Source organism: Geospiza fortis, unplaced genomic scaffold (genome assembly GCF_000277835.1).
Source record: "Geospiza fortis unplaced genomic scaffold, GeoFor_1.0 scaffold433, whole genome shotgun sequence".
In the NCBI taxonomy this organism is placed as follows: domain Eukaryota; kingdom Metazoa; phylum Chordata; class Aves; order Passeriformes; family Thraupidae; genus Geospiza; species Geospiza fortis.
In genome coordinates, this window is record NW_005054554.1 from 327040 (window position 1) to 346584 (window position 19545).

The following is a 19545-nucleotide window of genomic DNA, read 5'->3' on the forward strand; positions in this document are numbered from 1 at the left end:
GCAGGAATGATTACCACACCTGAGGGATGTTGGTACATTACATTTTCCTGCGGACCTGTCAGCACTGAATGCAGCTCATCTCTGGAGTGGTCTTATGAAATTGGTTATATCTGCTGTGTGAGGAAAACAGCAGAGCTGTGTGCACTACAGGACATGCTGCCAGGATGCTGGAAGACGTGTAAACATGGATAAAGGCTGGTGCTTAACACACATCCTGGAGTATCTGGGTGAGAGAAGCAGTGCAAGGGAGTGTGAGAGACCTAAGAAGGACGTGGAAAGACTAAAACAAGTGTGATAATAGAGGAGGGACAGACCTTCAAATGAGCAAGAAGATACCAGTAGCTTGACTATTTAGCCCTGTGGAATGAATAACTGAAGAGAAAAGAAATAAAAGGTACCCTGAAACTAGTTTTAAAAAAGGAAAAGAGAAGAGCAGCAACAGAAGCAAAGATGGGTTATAGGCAACCTATTAACAGGATTCTGTGATCTAAGTTAAAGGATGGTAATTATCCAAAAATCAATTTAAGTAACCATTTAAAACCTAACCAATTGAATGTACATAAACTGGAGACCTCATCATAGACAAGACTGTGTAGAAGCCTTGTAGTCTGCAGTGCTATCTTTGGTGTTTGACAAAAGTCTCAATGAAACATATGTTTGCCAATTTTATCTGAGCCTCACAGATTGAAAGATGTAATTTTCAGCAGTACCTTTCCTTTACATCCCTATTTCAGAGCTACAAGATCTCTCTGCACCATATTCCCTCTTGAACTGGAACTAAGCAGCCCATTAAATCTTTCCCCTTTGACATGTCAGCAGCTTGAGCAGCTCTTACCTGACAGAAGACATTCCTCATCTGAACTTCTTGCAGTGCATCACTGAGCAGACAGAAAAGCCATCTCCTCTCACTTATTTGCAGTGTTTTTTGTACTGGGGCTTTGGCTGAGCAGGGATCACTCTCAGTGTGATGTTCACCCTGGCAAGCACTGAGCTGAGATCAATACTTAAGGATGTAGTTGTCATTTCCAGTTCATCAGTGAAATAAAGTACTCCCAGCTCATTGTTTCCCTTTTGGCCTTCTTACTTTCAGCCTGTGTCCTCCTTCAGCCCAGTGCATAAATGCTTGCAGCCAGCTCTTACCCAAGAAATAGGATTTGATGCATGGAGTCAGATTCCCTATGCATCAAATCCTATTTCTGATAATTAGCACAACACACAGAAGCCACCAAAAACTACAACTAAAAACCACTGAAAAAGCTGTCTTTGGGGCTTGAGCCTGGCTCAGTGACAGATGCCCACCCAATCTGCTCTATCCCTCCCCTTCCTCAGATGGGCAGGGGAGGAAAAAACAGCAAAAAGCTCATGAGTCAAGGGCAGGAAGAGATCGCTTAGCAACTTCCATCACAGGCAAAGCAGACTCAATTTTGGAAAATTAGTTTAATTTATTACCAATTAAATCACAGTGTGATAACGAGAAAATATTCTCTCTTCTCTCCTTGAAGTGCTGTTTCTGTGGTGAGGGAATTTTTTCCCTTCTTAAATACCTTATCCTAGAGTTGCCGCCCCTCTTGTTGATGACCAGCCTTGGGTACACGTTGGAGCCAGCTGGAATTGGTTCCCTTGGATGGGGGGGAAGCTTTTTGGCAGATTCTCACAGAAGCCACCCCTATAGTCCCCTTGCTCCCAAAACCCAGCAAACCCAGCACCTTTTAGTATAAACTGGAAGGAAAAGGAAAAAAAAATACCATAGCATGTCCTTTATAGCTGTACTTGCATGGCCTTAGAAGAAATTCTTGGTTTGACCCACACACACTCCTCCTGGAAGGTTGCCCTGAATACTTGAGACTTTCACAGTGAGGAGCTTTTTTCTCATTTCCGGCCTAAAAATATTCATAGCTACTTTCTGGTTGGGTTTTATGTGCCAAGAATGGGTTAGCTTAAGCCTGTTCCTTCCACCCTGCCTGGTGTTGATGGGTGTGTACTTGTAGAGGATGATCAAATCCTCCTTCAAACCTCTACTTTGCATTGCTGAACAGGGCAAATTTGGCACTGTCTCATCAAACAACAGCCTCTCCAGTCCTCCATCAGTCCCTCGTTTTCCAGAACAGGTTTCTCAACACCGAGTGCTTTCCTTGCTTTGTGCTCCTGTCTACTTTGCACTCTCCTACTGATCTCTGTTTCCATCGGTGCAACCATCAGCAAGACCAACTAGACACCAGAGGTAATGTTAGATACTTGACTGAAATCCAGACATATTCACATCTGTGATTTTTGCATGAAGTTTACTATCAAAACTTCCAAGGAAGAGGATTTCTTTACCTCTAAACAGCCCACAGGCAGGATGTTTTCTCCTTCAGCACTGGTGTTTATATTCACATTCGCCACTGAGCCTAGTCCAGGTGTGGTTTGATAAGAGGAGGTTCTGGGACAGGAGTGGCACCCCATGTTCTGAAATATGTTAAAATGAACATTGATTTATCTTCTCTTAGCATTTCTCAGTCTTATGGAATTGTTTAACCACAGCCTGCAGAGGCTGAGGGAGTTCACGTTCCTCTTATGTAATTATACCATGCAAAACTGTGAAAGACTTTGCAATTTTTACTTTGTGTTTCTTCATAATATTTCACATTTATAATCCACATCATAGCAAGTCAGAAACCTCAGTGATTAAAAAAAACCCAAACATAAATGATGGCATCATAGACATTGAGATGATGAAAGCCAGGGTGTCAAGAAAGGATATAATTTTCAGTCGTCTCTTCACAGTTTTTCAGTTAAGCTGTTTTGTTGTTCTGATCAATAGGAGTTTAGCTGTTTACTTGAATGAGGCCAAAATAGCTTTTTTCTGTTTATTTGGATTTATGTTTAGATTCAGAGACGTGAGAGAAAAAGTTTTTCATCCCAGCTAGCATTCCTGTTTCTCATTACATATTTTAGATTTATTTACTGATATTTTGAGGTAAAAAGCTTTCTATACACAAATCTTTAGTACAATCATTCCTTCAATTTGGAAGTTGATCTAGAACAATAAATAGGTTTTATATCTCATACTGATTGCTAGGCTAATCAATAAAAATCCAAATAAACAGGAATCTGTGGACCAGATTCTTAATTATCCTGTTGTGTCCTTTTAGTATGGGAATAAATTTAACTTCAGTGTTAATCTTTAAGTCTCTTGTACTTGATACAAAAACACAAACCTAGATTAAAATACAAAATGAAAAACATACTGCCACCCTAATGTCCAGCCCTCAGAGTGCAGTGATAATATGTGACTGAGTGTTGGTCATTACATTTAATTCCACAGTTTTAAACCAGAAGACCTCAACTCTCTTTGAGAGCCACATCAGTGACTGTCTGCTGATCAGGGCTACAGGGATGTCTGAATTATGGTGGTAGTGCAGTGCAAAACACTAAACTAGCACACACACTGCGGTTTCTTTGAAGATGACAGAAACATTTACACTGATTTCATGGGATTATTTGCTGTTTGTCATGCGTGGCTGATCCTTTTTCTAGCTCTAAGTCCTAATTGAAAATTACCTGTGGCCTGCAAACGCCTGAGACGCTTTTGCACCCCTGGCTCCTCCTGTCTGACTGCAGAGCCTGAGGCAGATGCTGGAGGTGACAGCAGGTTCTCATATTTTAGGCATATTTTATTTAGGCATATTTTATTTAGACATATTTTATCACTATTCACCTGGAAAGCACTTTTATTTTTCGAGTTTGTCACTTGCTTAGAGAAACAGTTCTGGAAGTTGCAGTTTGGGAAAGGCTGGCTTATTTGCATTGGGAATACAATGCGTCCACAAAGTCAAAATACTAGGGTTTTCTTGTCAGTTCTGGCTTTTTAGAATATGTGACAGAGCACAACAATTTTTTTCTTCATATTTGTAGGCATTTTAATGAAGATTTTCTGAATACTGGGAAGAGTATGGCATACTAAGAGAAATTTAATTTTTGTAGTTTTTTATGGACATCTCCATTGTAATAGCAACATTTGGAATTAAGAGAGATTCATGTAGAAACCAGGAAAAATACTTGGAAACATGTTTCTGAAAATCTTTCAGTGATGAAAATACAATTTTATATTAAATCTCTTACTGTGTCTTCCAGTATTAGCAGATCTCATAAAGGAAAATGTCTGTAGCCTTTTGGATATTAAAACAACAGTCATATGATGTATTTTAAAAGTTGGTAGCATTGCCTGTAGTTCTGGACTAGAGCAGCAAAACCACAGGGAGGTTGCTTTGTTAGACAGAAATTAAATATCCCATTTTGATCTGTTCCTGGCCTTTCTATAAAAGAGGAGCTGCTAGCAAATTCAGGTTTACAATTTGGCATTTCTCTGCATGGCACGTGGTATTTCAAAATTCCAGGTGTCTGAACAATGGACATGGAGTGCCTTGATGAAGTTGTGATGATTCCCAGCAGAACATGAAATTTTCCTCCACTTTCAAGAGTCTGCACAAACACGTAATATGCCTTTACAGAAAACTCATAATTATACTCCTGTGCAATCTGAGAAAGATTTTCAATAGAAGCAGTCACCTATGTATTAGAGTAACCACAGGCTAACCTGACCTCTTCCTCTTACTAGCAAATGAGAATTTTACATCTCCTTCCAGTTACATTCTTCAAGGCATAGCTAAATCTGTCTGATTTTTAAAAATACTTGATTTCCTTACAGATATTGCTGGTATCTTGTAAAGTACAGCATAAATGTGTGTTCCTAATGCCATCACCTGAAGAAAAATTCAGGCTTTAAAACCTAGAATGGAAATGGATCTTATGAATTCTCACTGTTTTGGGGATCCTAAGTAACTGTCCATTAAGTTGTTTGGGTTTTTTCACTGAGTCCCCATGATAGAGCATAATAGACTTCTTCTCTCATTTTACATATTTGCAAAAACATGAAAGCTGAGGATAGTTTACAGGCCTAGCCTGCAAGGTGTACCTTGAGCAAGGGGATGCCTCAGGTATGGTGCTGCCGACAGAAATGATATTTTATTTTCCTTCCTGATCTCAGAATAGGAGAGTGCATGTGTCATTTCTGTGAGGCTGAGATCAGTCCCAGTTTGCCACACCACCACTGTGGTTTAATGTAATGGCACCTGGAAGACTGATGTTGGCTTTGTTATTGCACAGGCTGAGGGCTCACATCAAGGAAATGAATGAGTGGAGACTCTTCCATGTGTGTACTCCTTGAGGAATAAGCTGTTTAAAATTACATTTTGTAAAAAGTCTGTAACAGAAGTAAAAGAAGATTATTCTTTTTTTAATTAAATGGTTTATGCAGCTTAAATGTGTGGTCAGTATTAGACTTAACAAGTGATGCCAAGGTAGGCCAAACTTGACCATTCAAGGAAAGCAGTATAATATAACACAAAAAAAATCTGTGTGTTATTTATGCATAAAGAAGAATTCAAATGCAGGATTATGAATAACCCATAGATAAGATGATGCATTAAAAATTACAGAAATTACAGACTTTTTAAAAATGCATATTTAGGAATGAGAGTTTTATGGATGGACAAGAGAAATTTCATCCTCTTTGGTTTTTTAAAATGCATATTTTGGAATGAGAGTTTTATGGATGGACAAGAGAAATTTCATCCTCTTTGGTTTATTACAGTGAAATTTCACCTTTGAAATAATTTGTCTGACTCTACCAAAACAGTCATTCACTGTCAGCAGTGACAGCTGGCTTGTTACAGACAATATCCATGCCATTAAATTGTGCCAGTGCCAGCCTTCAAAAACAAAAAATGGCCAGATTCAAATTGCCTGGTGGGAATACCCTTTCACTTGAGAAACAGGGTGTTGTTTTGATCTGTGCTGATTTACCCAGGACTTTTCTAAACATCTGAACAATGTAGACAATTGTGTACTGGCACCCAGGAGCACTTCCTGACATGGCTTAATTTTGTAGTGTACAGTAGTACAGGCAGAACAAAATCTGCTTGTTCAAGAGCACATACTAAAGACTAACTTACCCATTTAAGATCTACATTACTTTATGAAATATCCCTCTTAAAAAAAAAAAGGAGAAAAAATAATCAAAATGAAATTTAGTGCTTTGATCGGAATCCAAAAAAATCAATTTCTTGCAAGAAAACTAAAATATGTTGGTTCAGAATGAACAGACACGCACCTGTGGCTAATTAGGGTATTGTATTTTGGCCCTGTTACAGTATCCTAGAGCTGTGGCTTGTGAATCCCTGTGGTCAGTGAAACCTAATGCTGACAGAAATAGTTTTCCATTAGCTAAATGTCTCTCTGATGATGAAAGTTACTGGGACCCGACCTAGCACCAGATATCATTGACAACAGCTTTAGATCTATTCTAGATTGGTTTTCATTTGTATGTTTTTCAATTTCCCAGTGGCGAAACCAAAGACATTACTGGCTTGCAAAAACAGTGCTTGCTTTTCAATAACCTGCTCAGAATAGAGAATCTACTTAAGTTTTAAATTTGCTAGAATTGCAGTGATCTTGCTGAATTTTGCATTCTATATAGGGATAAAAGCCTTTCTGTAGGTATATGCCATTGGCTAAAAGGTAGAAACTCAATTTTATAAAATTAGTCCCTGCTTCCTTTCAAATTTGCTGTAGTTGCATTACTTTACAAAGACACGTTCGTGTATTTACAAAGCTTTTGAGAGGTTTTTTTTGTAGGTTGGTTTTAAATAATTCCATCTCGTATGCTATTTAAATATTTTTCATGTCTTGAAGTTAATTAAAAACTCTTGCTTATTAGGGATTTGTTTGTTTGTTTGTTTGTTTATAAAGTGACTGTGGTCAATAAAGTAAAATATGGTGAAGACAGTGAGCACAGCAAAGTGGTAGAATGCAATGTGATTTTGATGCTTTTTGTCTTCTGACCTCTGTACAAACCATAAAACCTCAGCACACTGTGGAGGGTTGGTTGTAAGAGCTCTGTTGAGTTGAGTTGAGCAGAGAGGTTCTATGAGCTGAGTAAAACTGTAGATTAAATAGGTGCTTGTACCAAGGAAGAACTGCACTGCGAGGTTTTGGCTTTTGTTTTAAGAAGGGTGCTGTTTTGGGGGGAGTTTGACTCTCCCAGGTTTTTTTTGCACCTCATGAAGGAGAGTACTGTACCTCAGCAGGTCTGACAGATCGAGTCACAGCTGTTCAGCTCTGCCCACTACAATTTTGTGGCATTACCCTGCATCTATTACAATGGCTCTTTTGAATTCCACCATAAACGACTGAGTTTTCCCAAAACAAAATATATTCTTCACCCTTTCCATAGGAAACTGGAGAGGGGCAGGCACTGGGAAGGTGCCCAGTCTGTGTGGAGACTGCAGTGGGAAGATTTTCCTACATGAGGGGTCTGGCAATTGCAGGAGAAGATGCATCATCTTTGTCTTCTGTACCCCAGACATACAGAACAGAAAAAACCCCAAAAACACCAACAAACCAACTAACCAACCAAAAAAAACCAAAACCCAAACAAACAACAGCAACAAAACCACCCCAAAACAACAAAAAAAAGAAAATTAGGCAGAGTGGCTGTGTGAGCAACATGGTAAATGTATGTTAATTCTCCTCTGAATTCTGCAGGTGGGCGGTTGTTCTGGATGGATGTAGAGAAAAAGCCACTATATCAAAGCTCTTCTAGCTGCTCTGATGCTGTGGCCTACTTACAGCTTAAGAGGAGAATTTCATGCCACTGCAGACAGTTAGCTCTCTGCACAAAGCCCACTCGTTTGGGAGTTGTGTGGGAAGGTGTGTGTGTTACCATCTCCTACATATGTCAGATTGTACAGAAATTACTGTACATCGTTTGCTGTCACCACGCCTGGTGGCGTGTCATCATCCCTAAGGCTGCTTCACTCTCCTAAAAGCTAGAATGTTCAAAAAGATAAAAATGCTTCCAAATGTAAAAGAAAATTAACTGTGGGGAATGCAGTTGGAAGTTTATATAACCCAACTGCTTAATTTAAAACCTCCTTTCTGACCTATCTCATAACTCTGAATATCGTAGACCAGCAAAGAAAATAATGAGATTTGGATTTATTCATCTATGCTGATGCATTTCTTCATTCTTTTTCATAATACAAAGATTTATTATCTGAAATTATAAATCAAATTAGTTGTGTTAGTGCATACTTGTGCTAAGTACAAAGGCATATATTCTTTGTTCCACTAAAACAATGTTCAGTTAAATTAATCTGACTAGGTTAATGGATATTTTATGAAAATGTTTGGAAGTCAGTTTCTCGAGTAGCAAACATAATGGTATACTCCTATTTCCCAGAGCAACCAGTAAAAGGAAGACAAGTGCAAAGAATCAGATTTCTGCAAGATGTTTGGAGGAGCTTTCATTATTTGTGACCTTTCTAGGTCTCTGTTTTGTTGTTATCCAGACAATGAAGTCCATAACTTGCTGAAATAATACATCCAGAAAATAAATTGATAGTGGTTTCATCTATTGTGGTGATAAAGGGGACCTCTGTTCATTCAGTCTCAAAACCAGTGTGACTACCAGAAAGGAAAGCTGGCAAAGAGGAGATATGGATGTGTACATAACTGTAACTTGATCTCACACTTTATTACTGAAGATTTGCTGATGCTTGTGGAGCTGGGTTCTGACATTATCATTGATGGTGGGTTTTTATTTGGTGACTTTTTTTTTTTAAGCTTTTTAAGCAGGAATTCTAACATATACCTCTGCAAGACCTCTTAAAACAACCCCTGTATATTCAAAAATATTTCTATTCTTGTGTTCTATTTTGTACAGAAAAAACTTAACCCCAAACATTTTTTTTACCAGGTGAGAAATGAAGTTAGATAAATGCACTTTTACATAATCAGCACAAGTAAAACTATCTAATTTCCAAAGCCAAAGCATATAGGATTTCAAGTCCTGTTCTGCATTTAAAGTTATGTGCTGCCTAAGGGATAAACGGAACAGGAACAGGCTGTCATATTATTATACATATTTTAAATAAAGTCTGAAAATTTTGAAGTAGGGGAATTTTACATGGATTTCACTGGTAGCACCATTTAAAAAACAAATTATTATGTGTCCCCATTCCCTTTGCACTTTTCACTCTGACATCTGTGCAGCTTATATGCCTCAACAGTTTCAAAAATGTAGAAACTGAGATGCAGAAGAACTGCCTGGTTTGCCCTAGGATAAGCCTAGAGTAGCTTCAGGTCACATATCATATCCTCTTATCAATCTGTGACTTCTGTGCACTTGTTGGACCTGTGAATTGCAAATTGGCTAATACATGCATGAGATTGTAATAGTGCAGAGGTCCTCATTAACTATAATATTTTAGATATCTCCCGATTCCCCCAAGCTGCATGTGTCTTGTTTTCCAAAGTCTGCACCAACATGGAATGTAGGATTCCAGGTACATTTTCAGTGGTGCATTTTGAATGTTTCTCTGTACTCTATAAGGTCTGTGCTGAATGGTGATTTTTAGACACCACATAGATGGAGACTGGCTTTCCTATTTTACCTGTATAAGGTGAGCTGACTCACCTTCCTAGGACTAGAAAACAGGATTTTTTTTCCCAATATCCTTCTAGTTTATTGAAAGTTTATTTAAGCTTCCTCTTAACTGATGCAAAATCAGCATCAATTAACCATGCCTTATTCAAACAGTATATGGCTGTAATCAAACCAAATTACTGTGCCGTAGCTTTCATTATGCAATGACACTCTTTTTTGCAGCTTTTGTGAGGGCCACAGAAAGAGCTTAATTACAAGTCTAGACATTCCTGAAAAGAGAGCAATAAAAGTCCCTGATTTCAGTTCCTTATGCATGTAATGACTGCATTTATAGCAGAAAATGTCCAATGCTGGCTTTGGTTTAAAACCCTACTGTCCTGGTTTTGTAATAAATTCAACATGTGAGTCCTAAATATATTCTATCCAGCAATGAAACTGGCGGAAATTTTCCTTTTGAAAACGTGAGTGAATCTGGTATTCATGATCATGGCTGTCACATTATCAGCATCCTGGACAGAAATTGCTGTAATGAAACCGCTGCACCAGCCACGTCAGACAACAGACTTCTCCCCGCTGCTAATGCACATGGAAATCTGCCATTGTCTGTGCTTGAATGAAGGTCACTGCTTAGAAAGAGCCCATCCTGTAGTTAAACACTGACATGTGTGGAAGCAGAGAACAGGTCAGGGTCTACATGCCTGGGGCCAAGGCAGAAAATGAGAATGAATCTAGAATGAAACAAGAGGGGTAGCAAGCTCAATCATCCCCATAAGAAGTGCTACAGGTGAAGGAGACCTATTGAAAGATGTCTAGAAGAAGGAAGCAGTTTCTATCTCTTTTTTTCCTGCTAGTTTCCATAAATGTTGAGCTATACTCAGATGTCTAGCACATTTAATAGCAGTGAATAAGCTGTAAAGGATGAGCCTACAATAAGAAAAATTACTAAAAATTAGCTTCAGAGTGTATTCAAATAATTTAGATATTTTTTAAAGTTCTTTGCACCCAGTGTCCTGCATGGTACAATCTTTAAAGATCAAGCTTTTTAAGCCTAAAATAGGTGTAATAAATAACACTCACATCCAATATTGGCCGGGCAGTGAAGCAGATATATTCAGTACTCACTTCCAGAGGAAGAAGGAAGGAATTAACTTCTCTTCCCCCAGAAATTTGAAGTAAATAATGAAGAAAATAATATGGGACACCTGGGGAATAACAAGGCATGGAGGACACCAGGAAGGCAGGATTTTGTTCAGATCAAGCCATGCCAAATCAATCTTGACATAAATAAAGCTTTCAGTACTTGACTCATCTGACAGTTTTACAGTAAATTATTGAAATATTATCAAGGTTATATGGCTTTAAGCTGGTTAGAGACTGGTTGTCTCTACTGAGAGAATGTGTATCAGAAGAGCAAAAGTGGAAGTTCAGGAGAAGCCTTGCCTGCTCTGCTTTTTTAGTGGTTTTTTGTTGCTAACCTCATATGATGGAATAGAAGCTCCTCTTACAAAAAGTCTGTACACCATAAAATTGGAGAAAGCTGCAAATATGTTGCAGAGTAGGATTAGGAATAAAATAATATTGCTAAAATTCAATGTCCTTTTTTTTCAGTCAAGGCAGTGGAAAAAAAGAGAAAGGGCTTGAAGGTTACACTGGATCAACAGGCAGACAGGAGTGGTAAATGCTGGAAATAAATGGCAAATACATTTATTAATACATTTTATAAAATTTGTCAGGCCACAACTACTGGAATGCATTTTTTGCATTTTCAACACATTAGTGCAAGTTGACACTTTCCTGTAGGAGAAAACAAGAATGACCACAAGTCTAGAAAAGACTGACCAAACAAAAGTCCTGCAATCTTAGAGAGAAGAATAACTGTGTACATGATAACAAGCATTCAGAAGGCTCTTGCAAAACAAGGAGATAATCTACTTTCTGCCTTTTCCATATGTAGGAAACAAAGCAATGGGTTTCATCTGCTCTTTTCAAAATTCAGGTGAGTTGCAGGGAAGTACTTTGTAAGAGTCAGAAATGCACAGCCCTGTAATAAATTGCTTGGGGAAATTCTAAAGTGTCTAATAGCAGAGGTCTGCAGGAATAAATTGAACAACTGTTGTAGGTGTAATTGATGCTGCCAAGGAGCATAGAGAGGAATAGATCATTCAGGTTCATTACAGCCCTACTTTTCTACAGTTCTGTGTAATGGGTGCCATAAATAAAATTAAGGGATAGGGCCAGAGTTTTAAGCAGTTTACATTTGTCCTTTTGTCATAAAATCTTTCAAGTTAGATAGATGCCTGAATTATTAAACAACAAAACAAAGACCAAAAGAAACTTTCATGCATCAGAGTGAGAGCTTTTTGGAAAAAAAGCTTAGAGGGAAAGAAAAAAAAAAGTCTTTCTGTTGCAGTCATAGTTAGAGTCATGGAAGTTGCTCAGTCATGAATTCCTGTTGTGTACCCCAGGAGCAAAGGCTGAGATGAAGGCTGTCTTCATTTTAAGCAGGTCCTACAGAGAAGCATCTGTATATCAAACTCAGCATGACCTAGTGTCATGATAAGTCTGACCTCAAAGTTTATCAAAGAGTAATAAGACTGTGCTACTCAAATTTGTTATAAAACTTTTCTCCAGATTACCTGAGAAATTTTTGTGATATTTTATTGGCTAGCATACTCTATTGAAAATCTGAAGAAAGTGAAAACTGAATATTTTAGCTACAGTGAGAGTACCACATCATGATCACATTTTAATGTGCGTGCCCTGTTAAACTGTTCTGCAGTGCTATGCATTTACAAACTCTACATCCAGACACAGAAATAAAGTATTTTCCAAGTCTTATCTATAACTTTTATGTGGGAAAAGTGATGTAATTCAGTAATGCCTAGGTTTGTAAAGTGAGTTCTGGCATGATATCTGGGCCCAGATCCTTCATTTGATCATATAACTTAGTCATGAAGAGCCATAACATATAAATAGTAGAGGACCTGTCTTACAGTGGAAATGCACAATGCCCAACTCTGTACTACAAACTAGGAAAGTCTTTGAAGTTATGCAAAGGAACATAACTTTTATTAAAATCGGCATATGAGAAATAAAGGGAGAGCAATCAAAATAAAGCACATATAAATTGAGATAAGTGTTAAACAAAGTGGATTATGCTAATTTAACTAAATCTGTTCTAAACCAAGATGCTTTATCTCATGCTGTTCATATTTCTACAAGACCAAATAGTATTCCTTCAATACCTGGAGCTCTAACACTACGCGGGGAGAATGGGACTGATGAAAATTTGGAAATAGGGCAGTCCCAGGGTATCTACTAACTAAGGGAGCAGTGCTGAAAAGGGACAGTGTTGCAAGGGGGTTGTGGAGCAGGAAATGCTCTCAGTGAGTGACTGGTGGCCCAGGCTGGAGGACAGGAGGTCGCTGCATCTGCTAGAGACCTTTACTAACAAGGCAGTTTGGAGGCAGACACCTTGTACAGAAGTCCAGACAGCTGTCTAACCCCTCAGAGGCCTAGGGATCCACAAGCCTAAATAATACTTCCATGAAGAATGGGGCATCCATGTCCGTAAAACCACTGGGGTTTTTTTGTTGGGTTGCTTTGGGGATTTTTTTATCCATGTTGTCCTTCTGTCTGCTAGTTCACAACAAAGCTATTGACCCTATTGGCAATACTCAAAAAAATTTGATGAATTATGAAAATATAAGCTGCCAACAGTAGCTGTTAAAGCCAGGACCTGGCAGCATGAGGCATCCCTGGCCATACACGTCTTGTCCCAGCCCAAATATGAAGTCAAGCAAGAGAAACAAAGGATGAGAGAGGAAAGAGCAGCAAGGACAGATTTTAGGGTGCGACCATGGCAGGATTTATGTGGGCTGCAGAGAGATGACAGAGGAGTTCCTGCGTCTGGGCAGGAATTCTGGATTAGATGCTGGGAAGATAAGGGGCAGTGTGGTGAAGAGGAAGTAGGTGCAGGTGTTGTGATGAGGGCACATGAGAAAGAGAGCTCAGATTATTGCAGTGACAATCTTTGAAAGGCATGGGTTAAATTATTGAGGCAATTTTCATTTCTTGGGCACGCCTATGTGTAAGTTTTATGCAAATGGTGGGCTGGACAGGGGAGAGAAATTTTCCTACTTGGGGTTTTGTAAGTTTGTAACAGAAAAAACAGTCTACACTCCAAGTTCAATGAGTTAAAAAGTAAGTCAGTCGTAGGGCACGGGAGTGGTTAGCAGATGTTCTCAATTATTGTTCTGACTGTGTCTGAGAAGGAGCCCCACAAGCCAGTCTCATTTTATGACTTAAAAGGGAGGAAAAGTTGAACAGCTTCTAAAGTTTTTCCCAAAATTCCCTCCCACAAAAATGTGTTTCTGGAAAGAGAAGAAAATTTCTATGTTTTCAGCCTCACAGCATAAAATGTTTTTAGGATTATGGGCACGTGGTAAAAAGGACCTGCTAAAAGACTACAAACTTGGCTGGAACATTGTCTGCACAAATTTGGTTAAGGACTTTTTGTGCAGCTGAATTGGCAGTGTCTGTTTTCCATCAAGTGATCATGAAATGTTTGATCCTTCTCACTCCTACAGAGGCAGCTAAACTGATTTTCAGCACATGAACACAGACCAGTTCAGACATCTTTTTCTGTCCACTCCAGTCTGATGGCTTTTGGTATCACCTCTGCATGTCAGACACATCACTGCTATGCTGTGGGAGCTACAGTTAGGCATGATGAAGATATATTTTTATAGAGGGTAGACATGATTGTTTACAGGCATGCAGATGTGGCTGCATTAAATGATGTAGCAGTGTACTATCCATCAGTTTCCATATGTTGTTGGCTGTTTTTATCTTGGATAATTGATTAGTTACCTCACTGTGGAAAACAGCTGGAACAAACACTTAAATTTCGCTGTGAAGTAAGGTGAAAGTCTTTGCCTGATCTCTAAAAGCCAGATCATCTGGTGGCTTTAGGATTGCAGAGAAAGTCAATAAAGAACACTTATTGCACTGTGAGAAAAAACACTTGTGAAAAACACACAGTGTCACTAAAACAATGGCCAAGGACAGAGCAATGTATTCCTTCTTAATGTTATTTAATCACTGGCAATTTATAGGAGATACGCAGTCAAGAATTCACCTCAGACACTAACTCAAGTGTACATTATTATAGCTGTATTGTCTAGGTGAATATTCAACCATTTGTCATTTCCTGGATAAATATACACAGAGACTGGGGTTTTTTGGTAGTGAAAACACAGCTGAGAGAGATGCTACCAAAATGTAGAACAGGAGACTTTTGAATAAGATAATGTTATTCTACCCTTCAGCAATTCTCTTCTAAGACTTCAGAGTTTTGTGTGAATATTTTATCAACAAGAAATACAGATTTTCTCTCACCAGTTTATCCATTTTGTCTATTGTATATTATATTTTATATTGTATATTATATATTGTATATTGTATATTATATTTTTTTCTATTTCTGTCCATAGCAGTATAAGTGGAAGCCATATGTTCTAGAAATTCTTCTTTCCATTAGTGCATGGCAGGAATTCAATAGTGAGTGGATTTGCATGTACTTTGGCAAGACAGATGGATTTTTGGAACTTTCCAGTTGAGTGGTTTTAAAACTTGTAGAAAATCTGCACCAAGGGACCCCAAGCATTGTAGTTGACCCAGGACACCTACTGCATCATTTCTATTCAAATACGTCTATTTAATTGTTTAATAGTTACGTGGCCATTTTCCTATCTCTAAGAATGTTATAATGTGCAGAAACTGCCTTCCTCTGAGCCAGACTTTGGCATCTCATCATCTGTCAGACTGTTTCGTAGGAGCTACTGCTGTATTAAAATTCAAGGATACTTTCTGACATGCTTTTGTTCCCATATGATGAACATAGTGTTATCTTTGAACATAGTGTTATCTTTGCCTTCCCAAATTTTATTTTCCTATTCAGATTACAGTATGAATCCAAGGATTCTCTGCTGAGCAAGTTTGTAGAGAAAAGAGCTGCTGAAAATTAGTGAAGTAACTCTGTGTCACACACAGAGAAAATATTAATCTGTTGCTATAGAGAATTAGAAAGACATCAAGTCATGCTTGACCATTCTCACTCACTTGCTTTGACTTTCTCTTTCTTAGTATCTGCATGCAAACGGGATCGTGCATCGAGACCTGAAGCCAGAAAATCTGCTCTATGCAACACCAGCACCAGATGCACCATTAAAAATTGGTGAGCAGCATTAAATGTCTGCCTCCCTGATGCCTTTGCATCAGTAGCATGTGCTAACTGATGTTTGGAGAATATGCATCTCACGATCACCCTATTCGAAGCCAGTGCTTAATGAACACCATCTTACTTCAGCAGCACAGCTGTTAATGATGGTTTCAAAACCAATGCAAAACTAGATGCTTGCTTAGAGAATTCATTGCCAAAATTGTGCAGAACGTGGCAGAGATTAAAGCACTGGGAACAAGAAGAATCATGAGAACTGCATAAAGGTCTGTGCACCACTTCTATGCCCCTTTTTTCTGTTAAACTGGTAGCTTAAGAGGAAGGATACACTGGTGGGAAAATAAAAATGTGCAGATAAGTGGCAGAAAGCAAACTGAGCAAGGCAGGCTTCTGTTTTGAGGGCAGGTTTGAGGGACATGCAGAGATGTTTGCAAAGAGCACAGGGAAACTCTCTGAAGCATGGTCAGCCCCAAACAGGGGGCAGGGAGGAGCAAGGCTCTCCTGATCAGGAATGTATTGTGCCAGTTCTGCTGTAGATGGCAGACTTCCAAAGGGAATGACCTCCAAAAATGTTGGGCATGCCTAGTTCTTTGCTTGAGCAACAAGGAGCATCTGTGCAACCCTTCTGAGTTTGAAAATACCACCTGGTGCTCCCTTAGGAATGAGTGTTTCCACGTTCATCAGGCTGATGTTCATAATGGTTTTCTGGATACAAATTTCCATGAAGTGGCCTCAAGCAATTTTGTATAAATTTCTAGGAACGTCTTGGTTCTCACGGTGATGATATAGTACTTTATATCTTATTCTACTTCTAATCTTTCCTGGAAAGGCTCTAAACTTGATAATTTAATGCAACACCAGGGGCTTTGGTTTGACATCCAGAGCGTGTAAGGCTTTTGAAACATTTCCTAAGTGCCATGACTCTTCATCTTCCTGGTAAGGTCATTGCCCTGTTTAAATTGAAATCCAATTTACAGTGAGTGGCTGTGTTTATAAAAGTAAACTGTATTTCTAGTTAGATAAATTACAATGCTAAAAAGGATAGCCATTTAGGAAAAAGTGATCTATTTTTATCCTGATCTTGAGTTAGAGTTAGAACATTCACTTTTATATTCGGTCTTACAAAACAAAATCAAGTCCTTTATTTTGCACTTTTAAGACAAAGGTGATTTTCATCATCTAAGAATAAGTCAATTTGAATAAGCTCCATTTATTTTTGGTGAAAAAAGAGTTGTGAACACTTCAATTTTTGTTACTTTTATGAAGGAGTCATGCAAATACAGTGTGTATGGTCACAAAGGCCCTCACTCTGTGAATAGTAATTCAGGATGGAACATTGGAGAAAGGATGATCAATACTTCTTCTGTCACCATCTTTGTGCCTCTAAAAGCCTTCTGTCAAAATACTGCTGAGATTTTGTCTTGCAGAGACTACACACTTTGACCCTTGACTAAAAAAGCAACCTGAAATAGTTCTGATAATTTTATTGGATTACTCACAGAGTGGGAACTGAATATATACCTAAAATATATTTTTGAATCTCTGCTTGTATGCCCTTAGGCCTCCCACTGCACTGGCTTTGTGCAGTTCTCCTACATTTCTGTCAAGCAAGAGCCAGGAATACTCATTTGTACAGTAAATTTTGCCTCTGGATTGCAGCATGGGTAGATTCATTAAATCAATGCTTACCTGTGGAAATGTCAATACCATTCATTTAATGTATAAATGTTTATTTAATTGCATATACAACATAAAACCCCACACTATTACAGGGACTAAGAACATTAATATTCCCAAACCATCTTAACAGCTGACTTTGGACTTTCCAAGATTGTGGAAGATCATGTGACCATGAAGACAGTTTGTGGAACTCCAGGGTACTGTGGTATGTTGTTTTGTTACTTATATTTGCTTTTATGACTGTAGATTCAAAGGCAAGAGGACACTGCAGAGGATGGTGAGATCACTCTGTTACCTCTTAGAACCACTGATAAGGCAATTCAGGTGACATTGTCACTGTCCATTACCTTGTATGACATTGCCTGCAAAGCACAGACGTGTGCCAAGTCTGCTTCAGAGCAGCACCTAATTCTATTCCAGTTAGTTTCATAAACTGTGTTTCACATATTAGCTGTTGATGTTCTTGTTCTCTTCTCTTGTGACAATTATACTACCAATGCCACATATCCATGGTTAGTGCTTAGTGGTTTTATGTCCATCTTTGTATACTGTAAAAACAGGATAAGCCTTATTCCTGTAGAAGAGCTCTTAGAGTTATGCCAGCTGGGTAGGAAGGATTGAGGCTGAATATTTCTGCAGGAAAGGGAAGAAAGGAGCTTTATGCCCATAGTTATGTGCCTATAGCAATCCTTGGTTTACAATTCAAGTTAACTAACTGTGCAGAAGTCCTGGTGACCAGAAAACATTCAAGCATTACTTTCCAGAATTGGAGGAAACGCAGGAGAAATACTGTTTAAATGCCAAATTAAACTATGAATAATTGATGGTTCCGGGCTGCCAGCTCCCACATCCTGCCCACCCATCTATCAGCAGCTTCTCCAGAAAGGACACAGCAACAAAAACACATACTGGAGTCTGAATACTTTGGCATCAAGACTTAACAATCTATAGTCCTTGGGATGTACAGATTGATGCAGAGGACTGAAGACAAGAAGATGATCACAGAGAACTTAGTTTCCTGCAATGTTGTGCCTTCAGTGAACTTAACAAGAAGAGCATAAGTGATTTCTGAGAGTAGCACAAAAAATCAAGCCAGTGCAAAAGAAGTGATTCATGATCAGTCTGTTACAGGCAACATCTAAACTAACACAAATGTGTCAGACAAATCCATTCACCAAAAGCAAACTTTTGGAAATCTTAAAAAAATACTAAAAGCCCTTCTGTTCATGGCTGTGCAAGTGTAGTGTGGGAAGGGAAGAGATTGCATTGATGTTCGTAGGTACAGCCAGCCCACTGTGCTCCAGAAATGTGGCAGTCATCCCGTGTGCATCACAGATCCAGTGGGACCAGGGTCCTCAAGCTGTGCCTGTCATGCTGCTTAGGCAGACACTGACTCCTCTTTCCTGTTGCAGAGCTGGAATCCCCCAAAACTGCCTGGCCTTTCTGTCTGCTCCTCACAGCAGCAGAAACAACTGTCTGAAATGGTCTGTCTTTCCTTCCAATTAAAACAGAATATCAAAAATAAAGCCTAAATACAGTGCCAAGTAAATAGACTCATAGAACCATTAAGGTTGGAAAGGCCTCCAAGATTATTAAGTCCAGCCTTTGACTGCATACCACCACGCTCACTAAGGGCTATGTCCAGTTGTTTCTTGAACATCTCCAGGGATGATGACTACCGTCTCCCTTGACAGCCTCTTTCAATGCTTAACCACCCTTTCTGTGAGAAAATCCTGCTTAATGTCCAACCTGAACTTGCCCTAGTGAAGCTTGAGCCATTTTCTCTTGACCTATCATGGTTACATGGGAGTGGAAGCCAACTCTCACCCCACTACAGCCTCCACCCAGGTGGTTGCAGAGACTCCCTGAGCCTCCTCTTCTCCAGGCTGAACACTCACACTTCCTTCAGCTGCTCCTCTTAGGATTTATTCTCTATACCTTCACCAGTTTCTTTGCCCTTCTCTGGACAGGCTCCAGCCCCTCAAGGCCCTCTTGGTTGTAAGGGGCCCCAAACTGGACACAACATTTGATGTGTGACCTCACTGGTGCCCAGCACAGGGGGGATGGTCACTGCCCCACTGTTGCTGACGCAGGCTAGGATGTCCTAGGCCTTCTTGGCCACCTGGGCACAGCT

The 19545-nt window shown here is 39.1% G+C and overlaps 1 protein-coding gene across 1 annotated transcript in view; it reads left to right on the top strand.

The window, feature by feature from the left end:
* Positions 1–19545, top strand: part of CAMK4 (calcium/calmodulin dependent protein kinase IV) — an 88521-nt gene that overhangs the window by 59530 nt on the left and 9446 nt on the right. Inside the window, exons 6-7 of the mRNA XM_005429526.2 lie at positions 15638–15728; positions 17542–17616. Of these exons, the coding sequence (XP_005429583.2) occupies positions 15638–15728; positions 17542–17616 (166 nt within the window). The remainder of the gene's footprint in view (positions 1–15637; positions 15729–17541; positions 17617–19545) is intronic.